General features: G+C 45.7%; 1 protein-coding gene across 2 annotated transcripts in view; it reads right to left on the bottom strand.

The window, feature by feature from the left end:
* LOC127584886 (collagen alpha-1(XI) chain-like) overlaps positions 1-11,431 on the bottom strand; it is a 327,113-nt gene extending 315,682 nt beyond the window's left edge. For both annotated transcript variants that reach the window (XM_052041855.1, XM_052041856.1), the window contains exon 1: positions 10,966-11,431. In XM_052041855.1, coding sequence (XP_051897815.1) covers positions 10,966-11,068 — 103 coding nt within the window. In that variant the 5' untranslated portion in view covers positions 11,069-11,431. The remainder of the gene's footprint in view (positions 1-10,965) is intronic.
* Between the last annotated feature and the right edge of the window lie 2,577 nt (positions 11,432-14,008).

The raw sequence follows: 14,008 nt of genomic DNA, 5'->3' as shown, positions 1-14,008 counted from the left end.
TGAGGCAGAACATGTCCCACACCCCAGTAAAGAGTTCACATCAGCTCATTCCTCCTGCTTCAATCCACCCTCATAACTTATGTTGTATAATTTGTCCACAGTCCTGATAGTACAATACAACCTTCTGTCGACCTCACATCTTCATATGCCTTAGAGGGAGGACATTGAGTCTATTCACATTAGAGAGAGTGCAGAAGCAATTCACCAGGACGTTGTCTGGGATGGAGGGCTGTAGTGATAAGGAGAGATTGGATCGGCTGGGTTTATTCTCACTGGAACATAGGAGGCTAAGGGGTGACCCTATGGAGGTTTACAAAGTTATGAGGGGCATTGATAGGGTAGATGATCAGTCTTTTTCCTAGTGTAGGAGAGTCGAAGACCAGAAGGCACAGGTTTAAGGTGAGAGAGGAGAAGTTTAAAGGAGATCTGAGGGGCAGCTTTTTCCACGCAGAGGGTGATGGGTCTATGGGATGACCTGCCAGAGGAGGTGGTACAAAGCATCTTGACAGGTACATGGATGGGAAAGGAATGTGGGCTTAATACAGGATGTGGGCTTAATGCAGGAAAACAGGATTGGCATAGATGGAAATCTCAGTCGGCATTGACGAGTTGGGCCGAAGGGCCTGTTTCTGTGCTCTGTGACTATCCCACTGTTTCTTCTTTACTATCCCAATTTTCAGAGCAATCCTATCAATCCTCTTCCCCTGAAGCCTATTCCCTCTCACGTGCCCATCAACTTCACCCTGATTCTACCACCCATCTACACACTGGGGGCAATTTACAGCGACCACTTTGGGATGCACAAACCTACACGTCTTAAGGATGTGGGAGGCAATCAGAGCATCTGGGCTAAACACACGTGATCACAGGGAGAATGTGCAAACTCCACGTGGACAAAACCGGAGGTCAGAATTGAAGTAGGGTCGCTGGGCCTGCGATGCAGCAGCTCTATTTGTTATATCACTGTGCTGCAGAGTGTAGAACCAAGGGTTACCATTCAGGACAGCATTGAAGAGAAGCTGGAAACACAAGAAAGACTGCAGATGCTGAAATCTGGAGCAACACACAAAAAGCTGGAGGAACTCAACGTGTCAGGAAGCATCTATGGTGGGAAGTGGACAGTCAACTTTTCAGGTTGAGACCCTTCATTTGGACAGGATAGGGGGAAGATAGCCAGTATAAAAAGGTGGAGGGGAGGGGCGGAGCAAGAGCTAGCAGGTGATAGGTGGATCCAGGTGAGGGGGGGGGGTGAAAGGCAGATGAAGGAGGGGGGAGAGTGGGAATGATGTCAGAAGCTGGGAGGTGATAAGTGGAAGTGACAAAGGGCTAAAGATGATGGAATATGATCGGAAAGGAAGGTGCACAGTGGAATAAAGGGAGAGAGGTGGGGAGGGGGACTGGTGGGAGGGGTGCGTGGGTGATGGGCACATGGAGAGGGTGGGGGGGGGCAAAGAGAAGGGGTGATGGGGGCCAGTTGGATCTGGAGGTGGGTAAAAAGAGAAGAGGGAAAAGGGACAGAGGGGGAGCGGTTACCGGAAGTTTGAGAATTCAATGCTCATGCCGCCAGGTTGGAGGCTGCCCAGACAGAATATGAAGTGCCGTCCCTCTAATTTGCGTTTAGCCTCAGCTCGGCAGGGGAGGAGGCCGAGGACGGACATGTCAGTGTGGGAATGGGAAGGAGAATTAAAATGGCTGGCCATTGAAGAGAAGTTCCTTCAATCAGAAGGATGTGAACCTTTGGATATCTTTACCTCATGGGCTGTTACTGCTCAGCGTAAACATAGTCAAATTCTTGACTGACAGATTTTTTTGATGCTTAAGGGAATTGAGTGAAATGGAGAACAAGCAGGACAGCGAGTTTACAACTACGACTATCTCCTGCTTTTCATACCTTTCGTTTTGTATTCTGATGCAGGGCTGAAAATGGACTTTTTCACAACAAAAGCCAAATCTGCCCCAAGGTAAACTTGGCTCCTTCCCAAAAACTTCAATGATTCAGAGGAGAAAATCATAATAGTTTAATTTAAACTCTTCTGAATTTTAACTACACCCACAGACGACATTTACCCGAGGGTAGTCAAATTAGGATTACTTAGACATCAAAAAACTGCTGAAATTTATGGAGATTTGGAAAGCCTACAAGTGATTTGTCATTCACACGTGTAATTATTCCAAGGAAACCCAACGATAATTCATTCAACAATTAAATGTTCTTCCTGGGCATGATAGTATAGTGGTTAACTTGCTGGACAAGTATCCAGAGACCCACACTATTGATCTGGAGGCATAGGTTCAAATCCAACCACAGCAGCCGGTGAATTTAAATTCAAGTAATTAAATACATTTGAAATACAAAGCTTGTACTAGTAGGAACAATTGGTAATACTCCCCTGGTTTACAAATGCCTTTCCTGTTCTGGGCCTATATGTGGTTGATGTAAATGCCCTCTGACATGGTGCTTGACTCTGGACCAATGTAGGATGGAGAGATGCTGGCCAAACCATGTCCTACTAATAAATTAAACAAATTTATTATTGTGTACTTGTGGTACACAAAAACGGTAAACCTTCTCCTACACAAAAAAGAGGTTTTTTTTTTGAAAATGGAACAGGTGGGAAGGGTAGCCATGAGTAATGGTGGTCACCAACAGTATTTCTATAACGCCTTTCACATCCCTTTTAGGATATCCCTGAGGGCGATGTGCCTCACTGCAACAAACAACCTGCTGGAAGAACTCAGCGGGTCAAGCAGCATCTGTGAGGGGAAAGGAATTGTCGACGTTTCGGGTCGAGACCCTGCATCAGGACTGAGAGTGGAGGGGGGAGATGGCCAGTATAAAGAGAAGAGGGGTGAGAAAGGAGTCTGAGGTAGTTGGTGGGCTGAGTAGAATGTAAGATGGCAGGTGGGTTGTGCCAGGTAGGGGAGGTGAGCGGGTGTGGAGTTGGAAGGCACTGGCAGGTGGATGCTAAGATTTCTTTATTCGTCACACGTACATTGAAACACACGGTGAAATGCATCTTTTGCGTAGAGTGTTCTGGGAGCAGCCCACAAGTGTCGCCACGCTTCCGGTGCCAACGTAGCGTGCCCACAACTTCCTAACCAGTACGTCTTTGGAATGTGGGAGGAAACCGGAGCACCCGAAGGAAACTCATGCAGGTACGGGGAGAACGCACATACTCTTTACAGACAGCGGTGGGAATTGAACACGGGTCGCTGGCACTGTAATAGGGTTATACTAACTGCTATACTACCGTGCCTGGAGGCAGACAGAGAGAGAGGAAAAAAGGGGGAAAAAAAACTGTCCAGACCATCTGGCAGAATGCCTCATCGCCAGAACTCACCAACAAGTACCAAGACCTTGCTTGGCTGGCGGTGAGAGGGGCCCTCCCAGTCAGATCCTTCCTGCATGGTTGAAACATCAGTCCCAGCACACGCTGTCCCCAGGAGGACTGCGCTGGGGATGGGACGGTCGCCCACCTCTTTGTGGGCTGTGGGTTTGTGAGTAGGGTGTAGCGAAAGATGCAAGAGTCCTTGTCACATTTCATCCCCAGCAGCTGTGTAACAGAGGATTCTCTGATCTACGGGCTGTTCCCGGGGACACACGCAGAGACGGACATCAACTGCTGCTGGAAGGTCATCAACTCGGTGAAAGACGCCCTTTGGTCTGCCCCACACTTGTTGGTCTCCCAACACTGCGAGATGTCCGTAGGGGAATGCTGCTGACTGGCACATTCCAGGCTGCAGGAGTACGTGCTGAGGGACGCACTGAAACTGGGTGCAGCCAACGCAAGGGCTCGGTGGAGAAGGACTGCAGTTTAAGGTTCTTCTGCCGCTGAAGAGGGAGGGGCGGGGTCAGGCGAGGAAGCCCCTTAAATATTGTCAATACGGGATTGGGGTAGCACCCCAGGCAGCTATACGAGTGGCATCGATGCTGTGTTTTTAATATAAAAAGGTAACACTAGTGATTGATCCGTACACGAATGTAAAGGTTTGCACTGTTTTATTGTTGTATATAGTTTGTGTTTTTTTTACAATGAATAAAGTTTATTTTGGAATAAAAAAGGTGGGGGAGGGGAGGGTGAAGGTTGGAGACAGCTGCTGCAGGAACACAATGGCTACCACTCTCCACCCTGATGCAGGGTTTCAACCTGAAACATTGACAATTCCTTTCCTCCCACAGGTGCTGCTCGACCCGCTGAGTTCTTCCAGCAGATTGTTTGTTGCTCCAGATTCTAACTCGTGTCTCCACTCTGCCATGTTGCCATCAGGGAAACGTGTTATACAGTAAGCTCTACTAATGGGGAAATGCTCATGATCAGAGGATGGGGAAACTGGAAACGTCCCTTGTTCCTCAAACCATGGCGCATTGGGATCGTTCGCATCCATGTTGCAGAGCGGAGAGGACCACAGCAATGTCTCACCCAAAAGATGGCATTCCCAACAGTACATCAGCACTGCACTGGAAGTGTGAACCGAGATTTGAATGGGACTTGAACCCCCAACGCTCATGAGAAACATGCCACTCCCCTGATGTGAGTTTTGGAATGGGGCCAAGAGGCTACGAGGTGGGTTTTGATGATAAGCGAGTTCCATAGGGCAGCAATGGCGAGGGTGGAGAAAACAGGCAAGTACTTGGGCTAAATTCGTGGAGGTAGAAGAGGTTTTGCTCCTGTGAGTACGCCAAGGCAGAGTCAAAGACAGGATAACAGATCTCTCTGCTTCCAAGTAACTCTCTGCCTGTGGAATTTCACACACATGACAAGCAGGCCAATTGGCAGAGCTGAAAAACTGGTGGCACCTTGCCCTGGAATGAGTCAGCACGGACAGGAGGGCAGAACAGTGCAGGAAGATATTACAAATGAAGACGCAAGGAATCTTCCTTAAATGGAAACACTGGACTTGGTTCTCCAATCCCAACATCAAAACAAAAATCTCATTCACTTTAATGGCTTGACTTCACAGTGCACTCCTGGGCCGTTTGATTTACTGCATGTCTACAAATCGCCACCCTTGTGGGGAGTGTGTCAGCCAGTGCAGGAAAACCACTGCCAAACCACCATTGAAAATTCTGAGCGAAGCATATTTCATCAGCAATCTCCTCTTGTAAAAGGCTTACTTCACTGGACAAATAAGCTGAAGACAGGGAATGGGAGAAGGGCGTGCAACCGGGAAGTGGTGCCCTCCAGTGTGGGAAACGGAAACACCGAATTTGGCCCCTACCTTGCATTTAATAACAGGAGCTGCCTCGTAACTCCTCAGGAGCTGAGTATTGTACTGCAGGTTTCCTTCACTGAACTGCTCCCACCCAGAAAAGCAGTTCTGGTATGAACAATTGTTCCAACTGATGGACTGGTTTCACTTCATCTCCACTCCATTATGACATGCACTACAGGAAATACTAGATGATTTGCGAGGGAAGTTGTTGAGTACAGTAACAGAGCTTAATGGGCCTAACCTGATGTGTATGTGCTCAAGCACCAGGGGTGTTTATCACCACCACTATAGTAAATTTCCTTGCCAATGTTTGAATCATGCTCCTTTATGGTAGTTTGTCTTACTTCTATTCCTATATGCTCAACACCTCGGTCAATTTCATTGGCAAACACCTTGGCAAATTTATTGGGGGATTTAAAGAGGTGCTTGGATGGGCACATGAATGAGATGAAAATGGAGGGATATGGGATTTCTGTGGGCAGAAGGGATTAGCTATGTCGGCACAACATTGTGGGCCAAAGGGCCTGTTCTGTGCTGTACTGTTCTATGTTCTAATATTAAACATTTTTTAGGATGGATTTCAATGAAACTTTTAAGTTCATTTGGCCTTATTACTTAAGTAGAGTTCATCTGGTGCTCATTATGAAAAGCCCATGCAATTTCTGCAGCTAATTTCTGACATTTTGTACCATCCTTATGTTTAAGTTATCCTCCAGAAACTTGGGTACGAAATTCACAGTCGACTGGGCAGCAGTGATCTTGGTCCCCCTGTACACTTCTCAGACATGGACTACCTCCAGCAGACACCTCAAAACACCAGAGACAGACCACCAATATTGCCTCCACAATAACCTCCCAAGGATGTGAACCAACGTTAGCATCCTCTCCCAGCCCAACATCTTTAGTAACACACTCAATCAGCTCCGATGGACAAGCCACATCTTTTGCACACCCCACGGCAGTTTCCCAAAACAGATACCCTACTCCGAGCAAAAGATTATCAGGTGGACTGAGGAAAGGACTCAAGTCCTGCAAGCTTCCTTGACTGACCCATGGGAACCCCTTGGCCCATGAAGAGTATTTGGGATGGTACTGACCTTGAGTCATTCATCAGGAGCACACAGAAGATCAGTGAAAATGGCATGACACCACTCAAAATGCTCACCCACTTGGTCCGTCAGTCAGCTAAGGCTCCTGCTGTGGCAGAGCCTGTGTTCCAACATTAGCAGCACCAACCAGCTCAATACAGAGTGGAGGCAACTTATCCTCAACTCCAAGAGACCACGTAAGATGGAAAGCAGGACACTACTGGAATCGCTACCACAATGCCTCGTCCTGGTAGAACTATGACTCTATGTAGAGTCATAAAGTAATACAGCATGGAGACAGGCCCTTGGCCCAACTCATCCCTACCAACCAAGATACTCTTCCAAATTGTCCCTTTTGTCCCACATCCATATGCAGTTGTTCATTTAACATTGTACCACATTTGAACTTTAACCTGGTTTACATGACATTCTTTACAATTGCAGGTCATCCCAAAGTACTTTACCATTCGAGGCAAGCTCCCAACAATTACATTAATATAGCAATCTGATCATCTGTTTGTTAGTGGAAGGCAAAATATACAAAACTCCCCTTGCCCCCGCTAACTTCTCCAAAGTCACGGCGTGACTCCTTTTCCATTGCCATTGGGGGGGAGGGATTGGTTGGGGAGGGGGGCATATTTTAATGTTTCTTAGAGAGATGGCAGCTGTCCCTTAGTACATCAAATTCTCAGCGAGTCCAAAGTTTGTACTCAAGTCTCTAAATGAAGGCCAGGGAGCTACCCACTGACCTAGTGCTTATATCTGGTTTTGGGATAGATGGTTAGAAAGCCCAGGTAATAGAGTTCATAGAATATACAACATGGACCCAACTGGTCCATGACCAAGATGCACCATCAAAGCCAGTCCCATTTGCCAGCATTTGGCCCATAACCTTCTAAACCTTTCCTATCCATGTACCTGTCCAACTATCTTTTAAAAGTTGTTATTGTACCTGCCTCAACCACTTCCTCTGGCAGCTCATTCCACATACGTACCACACTTTGTGTAAAAAAGTTGCCCCTCAGGTTCCTATTAAATCTTTCCCCTCTCACCTTAAACCTATACCCTCTAGTTCTTGATTCCCCAACCCTGGGAAAAAGACTGAGTGCATTCACCCTATCTATGCCCCTCATGTTTTATACACCTCTGTAAGATCACCTCTCAGTCTCCCATGCTCCAAGGGAGTCCTAGGACATGCAGGACCAGATGTCATGCTGGCTTCAACCAAAAGATGATATTGGTACCAAAAATTATGTTTATCACAGGACTAATGCTTCATGTTATGCTAACAAAGCAGATCCTTTTGATTTATACTGACAACACTCTGAATTTAAAATTCTCGTTAAATGTCTCCATTGTCTCCCCATCTCTGTAACCAAACACTTCCAATACAGGACTCCAGCATCTCAATTTCCATCATTCTGCCATAGGCCACCATGCCTTCAGCTGCCAAGCTTCTGTGCTCTGGAATTCTTGGCCTAATCTCTATTTCGTCACTGCTCGTCCTACAAATGTCAGCCACCTGCCTTTGTAGTACGTGGGTTAAGCATCCCAAAGCCTGGACTACTGATCCAGAAATATGTTCGATTCCCACCATAGTAGCTAGGGATTTAAATTCGTACTTTGGAAAAAACAGAAGAGAGCAAGAATCCATCTGGTTCACTAATATCTTTCAGGGAAACAAGACTGCTGTCCTGACCCAGTGTGGCCCACATGTGCCTCCAGACCACCAATGTGGTTGACTTTTAACTGCCTCTGAAACAGCCTGGAGGGCAATTAGGAATGGCCAATAAATGCAAGTACCATGAACAAGTAAGTGTAGTAAAAAAATCTCCCTGGAGGTTCTACATTTAATGGCTCACTCACAAAATGTGTTGGAATGTTCAACACGGAAAGGTGTAGCTAAGGAAGTGCCTTCTGTCACCCTGACACATAATAGATCACCAGGAATTCTCCATGGGGACAAGGCTGTCGTTTTATGCTCTTCCACCATGCTGGAACCTGTGCAAAAACCCTTGATTCTTTAGTTGTGAAAACTATGTCAGCAGAGAGATTGATCACATACTGACATAATGCATGTAAATGCACTGTGAATGGTAATGCAAGTATTGTTGATGATGGATTCTTTGAGCATGGAAGCAGGTCCTCCAGCTCACTGAGTCTACACTGACCATCAATCACTCATTTACAATAATGAGATCTCCCAGATGCGACCAGTCTCCCACACGAGGGGTAACTTAGTGTCTAATTAACCCACCAGGAGGAAACTGGCATTCATAAATCAAAGTACTGAGTATAGGAGTTGGAATGTTATGGCGAGGCTGTATAAGACATTGGTGAGACCAAATTTGGAGTATTGTGTGCAGTTCTGGTCACCTACCATAGGAAGGATATCAGTAAGATTGAAAGAGTGCAGAGGAGATTTACTAGAATGTTGCCGGGTCTTCAGGAGTTGAGTTACAGGGAAAGATTGAACAGGTTAGAACTTTATTCCTTGGAGCATAGAAGAATGAGGGGAGATTTGATAGAGGTTTACAAAATTATGAGGGGTATAGACAGAGTAAGTGCAAGTAGGCTCTTTCCACCTAGATTAGGAGAGATAAGTTTGAGAGGATATGCTTTAGGGTGAAAGGGGAAAGGTTTAGGGGGAACTCAGAGAGTGGTAGGAGTGTGTAACGAGCTGCCATCTGACATGGTAAATGCGGGCTCACTCTTAAGTTTCAAGAATAGATTGGATAGATACATGGATGGGAGAGGTCTGGAGGGTTATAGACTGGGTGCAGGTCAATGGGACTAGCTGAATAAATGTTTGGCATAGACTAGAAGGGCCGAACGGCCTGTTTTCTGTGCTGTAGTGTTCTATGGAGCCCCTGGAGAAACCCATGCAGTCACTGGAAAAACGTGCAAACTCCACACAGTCAGCACCCGAACTTGGTATTGAACATGGGTCACCGGAGCTGCGAGACAGCAGCTCCATTCAGCTGTGCCAATGTTTGCAAATGTTAACGAGACATAGAGATATTAGTACAAAACAGGCCCTTCAGCCCATCGAATCCATGCTGACCATTTGCACTAATCCTACGTAAATCCCATTTTTATTCCCACCCCACCACACTGTCTAATGTTAGGAATAACCTATATTTGGGAGTGATAAAACTCCTCAACACTATTTCAGGAACAGGAGGAGGCTATTCAGCCCCTCTAGCCTGTTCTGTCATCCAATAGCTAATCATCAGCGAGGCCTGCAAACTCTGACGCTGGTCCCTGTTGTAAGGACGGTGGACAAGGACTTTGGCAGCACATGACTCCCCCGAGGCAGGGAGCTCCATCACAAGCAGGCTGCCTGGAAGCCAGTGGCTGCAAGGGCCATGACCATTCCCGTGACATCACTGCATTCCAGTGGAAATTGTGTGGGAGGCTTACTCGCACAGCCAAGGCAGCAACCCCTGTCTGAACCTCTCCACAGATACACGTTCACAGCCGGAGAGTGGATTAATGAAATGAACGTCATTCGCGAGGGCGGGCTCAACCCTTGTTTCCAAATATCCAAGTTCAGCACCGGAGCAAGTCCACTTAGAACCAGCACTACATCCCAGGACACGCACCCTGTGCTATGCTCCCTGACTCAGGTTGGGGACTGCTGTAAACCCCGAAGTTCAGGTCTTTAACAGCGGCGGTGACAGCCGGATTCTGGAATCTCACGGGCAGCCCATCTAGACCTGGATTAAACGGGGAACCAAAGTTGCAGTAAACTATCAGCGCCCCTCCTGCCGTTGGATTTCACCCTCACGAACATCCGCACATGCAAGCCAATTTTAATCGAGTTTGACCTGTAAATGCAAAGAGCATCACTAACATCAGGGGTCCGGTCTCGCTAGGGCAGTGGTCGAGTTAAACTGTGGAGGGAACTCCCATTAATTTCGCACGCTACACTTTAAGTATGCTCAAACACGGAAATCTTCCATTCGCAGTGGGCTCCACCAATTAGAATGGAACTCTCCCTTGCAATTAGACCCCAAAAGAAAATCAACTGAGCAATAATTGTTTACAAACTTCCTTAAGTGCTTAAACAGTTCTCATTAAAATGATACTGCAACATATTCGGGCAGCTACCTGCAAACGTCATCGCAAAATATTGCTGCAAATTTCACGTGCATCTTGGAAGTGACACGGGATTGTATCTAAAAGCAGCGCGCACCGTCATTGTAGAGTTTGCAAACGATATTATCAATTAATCCTGGTCCCTACATCACAACAAGTTCCCCCTCGCCTCTGGGAAGTGACGCCGCCTGCTCCAACCTTGTCACGTTTAACTGCAACAATGCTGTCATTCAAAAGATTGACACCCAAGGGTGATAGGACTGCAGTAGAACCGTGCTTATTCCACGGCTAACCGTAAATTCACTCGGAAAAATAAGTTCAGCACGAAAATCAATCTCAAATGAGCTTGAAAGGCAAAATTCTATCCCGTTCTCAGAGGATAAAATAAGATCAATTTAACTGAAGTGTCCATTCCTGTGAACTTTGGATAATTGACACAACTCACATTAATTCTTCTTGTCCTATCATGTTCTTAGTTTATTTGCAAAAATCAAAGTACCAGCCACAATGCAGAAGAATTGGGAATGCTACAGATGCGTTGCATTTTTGCAAAATCGCTTACCTGTTGGATTAGTTGAACACTGGTGCAGAACTGTGGCCATTAAAATAACACCGGCTTCCAGAAGCCACCTTCTCGACTTCCAACACTCCATCTCCAATGACATGAACTTCCCGGAGACGCTGACAATTCCCCCCCTAAGCCGGCTTGCTTGGAAGGACCACTTGCTAAGGTTCCTGAGCGTGCATGTATCTGTACATGAGTCCTATGGAGTCATTTAATTGTTACAAAGTTAGCCTTCTCCCTCTCTCTCTCTCTCCCCCGTTCTGTCTGGGCACTGATTAAATCAGTGTTTCTCTGGACATTTTTTGAGGAGGTGGGGAGTGGGGAGAGATGCTTGTTTTTTAAAAACAAAGTCTGGGAAAGTTGCTGCCAGTTTTCTTCTTCCTCTGTGACAATGAGATGAAACAGTTGGAAAGGCTGGCAAGAGAGAAAGAGAAATAGTTGAATCGATCACATTGACACTGAAAAAGCCCAGCAAATGAAAGGAGGGCCCTGACTCACAACCTAACCCGCTGGGCTGCCAGTAAAACAAATCTCCTATCTGATTGGTCCAAAGTTTGTTACACTTCAACTTCTGAATGGTCAGATTTCCTCGATAATTTCCCCGGAAAAACAAGTTTGGTGGTTGTACAGTGCCGTAGAAGGATTGTTTGTGGGGAAAGGAAAAACAAATGGTTTTGGATAGAATTGTTCACGTTGCGATTTGAAGAGACACTTCCTTACTTAATTTACTAGACAATTCACAGCGAAGTACAAGGATAGATCGGATTAAACAGTGAAAAGGTTGGTTTTAAAACCGAGACTTGTTTGAACACGCGGTATTGCCTCGTATGCATAAATAGTCTTTCAAAGTGAGCATTGCACATTGTATAAATGCAACCTTTGAGATGTAAAGTGTCCAATTTCATGTGTCTTTTTTTATTAAGGGTGTGTGAAAAATTATTTTTAAAAAACTACAAATGCTGTAAACTCAAGGACAGCTTTTATAAGACTATTGAACGGTTCCCTAGTACGATCAAATTGGAATTGGTTTATTATTGTCACGTCTACTGAAGTACAGTGAAAAACGTGTCTTGCATATCCTCTTGACCTCACAATCTACCTGGTTATGACCTTGCAGTTTAGTGTCTACCTGCGCTGCACTTTCTCTGTAATGGTAACACTTTATTCTGCATTATGTTATTGTTTTACCCGGTACTACCTCGATGCACTGTGTAATGAATTGATCTGTATGAACGGTATGCAAGACACGTTTTTCACTGTACCTCGGTACATGTGACAATAATAAACCAATTCCAAACCCATTCCAAATCTGAAATAAAAGCAGAAAATGCTGGGAACACTCAGCAGGTCAGGCAGCGTCTGTGGAGAGAGAAACAGTTAATGTTTCAGATCAAAGCCCCTTCATTAGATTTCAGATTCCCAGCATCTGCAGTTCACTGATTTAACTTCATTCTGCTCCTGTATCCAATCCGTCCACTAGGATATGCTTGATCCCTGCTATAAAATTCCATCAGTCCAAATCATAATGAATTCCATTTCTGGAACCCTTCGCATTCTGAAATCGCTTAAGTGTGTAATTTTAAGCAGAGTATTCCCCAATTCCCAATCTGTGTTGCTGTCCTCAAACCACACCCTCCACATACCAGCTGCCTCAGCCATACTTGTAATTACTAAGAAGTATTATGTAATGTGTGTGGTCATTTTCTAAGAACAGTCCTTCCACTGCCGATTGGCGGAGACCCACCGATTGGCGGAGACCCGCCTGATATTTATTCAGAGTGGGATTTGAAGAATGCCAGTGGGTGTGCAAGGGAATCCCAGGGGGTCCAGGAAAGTTAATGTATTCAGTTCCCTGCATCAGGATCTGATGACTCACCAGATGACTTATTTCTGTTTGCAAGAATTTATATTTCAGATGGAATTCAACGTGGAGAATTGTGAGGAGGGTAAACAAGTTGAGGGAGTTCAGAATAAATGGTAGGAAAGTGGAGAAAACTGAAGGATTTTAGAATGCATTGCCAAAGATGCACGTCCCCGTTGACCCTCACCAATTTTTACAGATGCACCATAGAAAGCATCCTATCTGGATGCAGCACAGCTTGGTATGACAACTGCTCTGCCCAGAACCGCAAGAAACTGCAGAGTTGTGAACGCAGCCCAGTCCATCACGCAAACCAGCCTCCCCTTCACTGACTCTGTCTACGCTTCCCGCTGCCTCGGGAAAGCAGCCAACATAATCAAGGACACCTCCCACCCCGGTCATTCTCCCTTCTCGCCCCTCCCATTGGGCAGAAGATACAAAAGATTGAAGGCACATACCACCAGGCTTAAAGACAGCTTCTGTCCCGCTGTAATAAGGCTCTTGAATGGACCTCTTGTATGACAAAGACGAACACTGGTTCTCCTCCCACATTGCAAAGACGTACAGTTACGAAGTTGTGGGCATGCTATGTTGGTGCCGGAAGCGTGGCGACACTTACAGGCTGCCCCCTGAACATTCTTAGCAAAAGATGCATTTCACTGTGTTTCGATGTACATGTGACTAATAAAGAAATCTTATCTCATCAATCTACCTTGTCATCGCCCTTATACCTTACTTGTCTACCTGCACTGCACTTTCTCTGTAACTGTAACACTATATTCTGCATTCTGTTCTTGCTTTTCCTTTTGTACTATCTTGATGTACTTATGTTTGGAATGATCTGTCTGGATGACATGCAAAACAAAGTTTTTCACTGTATTTCGGTACATGTGACAATAATAAACCAATTACCAAACCCCTGAAGATACAGGACAGGTAAATAAGGTGATTAGCAAGTGAATTGGGATACATGCCTTTATTGGCTGAAACATGGAATATAAGAGCAGGGTCATGTTGGAACTGTATAAAGCACTTCTTAGACTCAGACGAAATATCATGTACACTAGGTAGCATAGGTTTAGGGTAAGGAGTAAAAGGGGATATATAGCCAAAAGAAATCTCCAGAGGGTGGCTGGAGTTTGAAATACAATGCCTGCGAGAGTGATGTAAGATGTATTG

The sequence above is a fragment of the Pristis pectinata genome, chromosome 31 (genome assembly GCF_009764475.1).
Source record: "Pristis pectinata isolate sPriPec2 chromosome 31, sPriPec2.1.pri, whole genome shotgun sequence".
Classification (NCBI taxonomy): Eukaryota; Metazoa; Chordata; class Chondrichthyes; order Rhinopristiformes; family Pristidae; genus Pristis; species Pristis pectinata.
The sequence above is the reverse complement of the archived record's forward strand: the minus strand, read 5'-3'. Positions and strand labels throughout refer to the sequence as shown.